Source organism: Octopus bimaculoides, chromosome 27 (genome assembly GCF_001194135.2).
Source record: "Octopus bimaculoides isolate UCB-OBI-ISO-001 chromosome 27, ASM119413v2, whole genome shotgun sequence".
NCBI classification, from domain to species: domain Eukaryota; kingdom Metazoa; phylum Mollusca; class Cephalopoda; order Octopoda; family Octopodidae; genus Octopus; species Octopus bimaculoides.
The window spans coordinates 17,393,819-17,397,384 of NC_069007.1; the positions used below are offsets into that span (position 1 = coordinate 17,393,819).

Here is a 3,566-nt window from a genome sequence, read left to right on the forward strand (position 1 = left end):
TCTTCCACCACAACTTTCTCTCACTCTTACTTCCTGTTTCTGTTGTGCCTGTAATTCAAAGGGTCAGCCTTGCCACACAGTGTCACGCTGAATATCCCCGAGAACTACGTTAAGGGTACACGTGTCTGTGGAGTGCTCAGCCACTTGCACGTTAATTTCACGAGCAGGCTGTTCCATTGATCGGATCAACTGGAACCCTCGACATCGTAAGCGATGGAGTGCCAACAACAACAATTTTATAAGCACATCAGCTGATAGTACAGTAGTGAATTCAAAAATGTGGCCAAAGTGGCATGATGATGGATAATCTTGTGAGATTTTGCCAAGTCATCTGCTAGATGTGAAAACTGTAGTGTGTCAATACCTAGAGAAGTTATACATTCAATATATGGTGACTGATAGAGGATATATGCCTGGATGTATGTCTCTAGACAGCTTCCAGTAGAGTAATATTCTAGACAAAATGGGGGTTCCTGGTTGAAGAAGCATGTATAACTTTAAATAGATAGCTTGCGGATGGCAGACGCAGGTCTTACTGAGTGATGCTTAGGCACCTTTGAGCTTTTTGATGATTTTAGAGATGTGGTTTGCTCATCACAGTTCAATGTTGACATTAATACCTTTTCATTACACAGATTTTCATGTAAGTGGTGTAACGAAGATGAGCCCACTACGAAGATCTATTCCTGTAAGCAAGCTCATTTGGTGTTATGCAATGATTGTTTTATCAAAACTGGGCGTCCAGAATGCACCTCCTGTCAAAAGCCCTTAAACTTAAAAAGGAAAAGTAAACTTGGTAAGAATATTATTTAATGATCTGTCTATTTATCTCATTGATTTTTATAAGTGTGGAATAATGTACTTATGTTGTTTTGTGAACCCAGGTATGCCATAATCTGGCATATTTAAGATTAACCCTTTAGCATTTAAAATGGCCATATCCAGCCAAAATATTGTATTTGTTTTATGTTCAAACCAGCTAGATCTGGCCTCTTGCACCAACCCTACAATCTCATTCTAAAAATAAAGAATCACTTCATCAAAATCTCAAATCTACACGATAATGCTTGATAAATTCAAAACCATGTGAATAAATAAGCATGTAGGGAAGTGGTTATACACCATTAGGTGTACTCCGCTCTCGTACATTAAATTTCTTGAATAAAACAACAGGAACGCAGACTCTAAACTATCAACACAACAATATTTATTACAATAGAATTCGGCAGCACTTCGCCCTTTGGTTACTGAGACGCCGTCAATGAAGTTCGTGGTTATTTGTGTAGCTCCAGTGCTGGGTTGTGAGAGAGCTCTGTTGTGACGTCTAGGCTCTACGAAGGTCAGCTAGCAAGAGGGTGAAAGAAGCGGGAACGTTTGGATATCGATGACTACGCATGCGCATGAGACTCTTCCTGTATTCCTTCCGGAACTAGTCCCTGCGCAAGCGTGGATAAACTTTCCGGAAATGTCATCTGCTATTAGGTGTCACTACAAGCATTACATTTGACCAAATAATCTGAATGTTAAAGAGTTAAAAGGCGTCTTTTCTCTGTGGTACTATGTCTATCACTACATATTCTCTTTACCCAATTGAAAGATTTGTCAGCATCAAACTAATTGATTGACACCTCAAAGTAAATGGTGACTAACTGAAATGTTGATAGACCTCCATGGTTCTATTTGTAAACACTAACTTTTTACAGTCAGTTTTGAGTGATTAGAAGCAATTAATGATTTATCAGTATCTTGAGAAATTGATAAAGACAATGGTACAGTGGTGACATTTTTAGAGAAAACATTTCGTTTTCAGACAAATTTCTTTATTGCCTTTTTTTTATTTATTAGTATTTTTAATGCTGATTATGGAAATAACTTTTGTTTTTATCCATTTCCAATATTTTACTTGAAATTTTATTTTGAAGACCCCATTTTTGGCAAAAATGAGATAACTTGTCTTTCCATATTTTTTTTATTTATTGCTTTTTTTTTTCCAGCTTTATCATCAAAAGGAAAGGGGAATTACACATTTATTTTACTCTTTTTTTTTAGCATGTCTTCTCAAAAATCTTTTTTATATATATATTTATTGCATTTACCTTCAGGGAAATTGAATTGCTTGACATGTAGCAAAGAAGAGTCTTGACATGTGGCAGATGTGCAGGTACAGTAAACATCAAGAATATATAAAAAATAGACTCCTTCATATGCGGGTGGGGGTGGGGGGTATCCCGAGAAGTAGTAGACAGTTTCTGTTACTTAGGTGACTAAATTAGTAGTTGGAGTTGTTCTGAAAGCATAGCTGTTAGAATAAGAATAGGCTGGGTGAAGTTCAGAGAGCAACTACCTCTGTTAGTAATGAAGGGCTTCTTCCTCGGAGTGAAATGCAGACTGTACGATGCCTTTGTAGGAACAGTTATGCTACATAGCAGTGAGACATGGGTTGTAACTACTGAGAATATGGGAAGGCTTGAAAGAAATGAAACCAGAATGCTTCCCAGGGTGGGTAATGTTAGTGTGCATATGACAGAGTGTAAGTGATCTGAGAATAAATCTAGGTATATGAGGCATCAGGTGTAGTGTGCAAGAGAGAAGACTGCACTGGTATGTAATGTGTATGAATGAAGACAGTTGCATCAAGAGGTGCTGATCTCTCATTGTAAAGGGAACATGTGGAAGGGGTACACCAACAAGATGTGGGATGAAGTGATGAGAAAGGATCTACAAATGTTAGGATTTACCGAGGGATGATGGGACTGCAACTCCTGGGGGTTTGCCGTACTTGAAAAGGCATGTCAAGCTAAGTAAATGAGTGGCTGCCTTTGCATATAGGCTTGTCCTCTGCAGCTGAGCATCCCTAATCTTGTGGGCCCATAGGTGTTGGTGCTGCATAAAAAGCACCCAGTACACTTTGTGAAGTGGTTGGCATTAGGAAAGGCACCCAGCCATAGAAACCATGCCTGAACAGTCCTTCAGCTGGTCAGCTCCTGTCAAACCATCCAACCCATACCAACATGGAAAATGGACATTAAATGATGATGATAATGATGACCATCATTTTTTTAAATATCTAACTTCCATGGCCCTTTCATAATCCTACATTTTCACAGACTATTTCTTGGTTGTAATTTCCTGTTAAATTGCCTGATTCATAGTTTTCAACCTAAATATACTAACAGTTGTGCATTTATCATTTCAGATGAGTCCCAAGTCGACGACCAAACCTCATGTACATGTACAACATGTATGGAGTGACATTGGAACATGGTCTTTGATTGTGGCCATACCATTTGTAAAGAATGTGGAGAAGGACTTGATAAGTTCCGTTTGTATAGGAAACAAATTGAGAAAAAGACCATTGTTAAACATTAATTGCCCATTTCTTCTTATGTTCTTTTGTTTGTCTTATTATCTCATCTTGTCCCCACCACCCTTAATCACACGCACATATAAACATCTGATCTACCAATATTGGAACCTTTATCTACCATATTTTTGGTTGTTTTGATCAATAAACTTGACAAACCTTACAAAATCTGTACAAAACTGGTCAATAAATTTTAATTAGA

General features: G+C 37.9%; 1 protein-coding gene across 1 annotated transcript in view; it reads left to right on the top strand.

Moving 5' to 3' along the window:
* Positions 1–3,566, top strand: part of LOC106880296 (E3 ubiquitin-protein ligase MIB2) — a 21,817-nt gene extending 18,251 nt beyond the window's left edge. Inside the window, exons 9-11 of the mRNA XM_014930167.2 lie at positions 636–796; positions 2,103–2,161; positions 3,197–3,566. Coding sequence (XP_014785653.1) covers positions 636–796; positions 2,103–2,143 — 202 coding nt within the window. The 3' untranslated portion in view covers positions 2,144–2,161; positions 3,197–3,566. The remainder of the gene's footprint in view (positions 1–635; positions 797–2,102; positions 2,162–3,196) is intronic.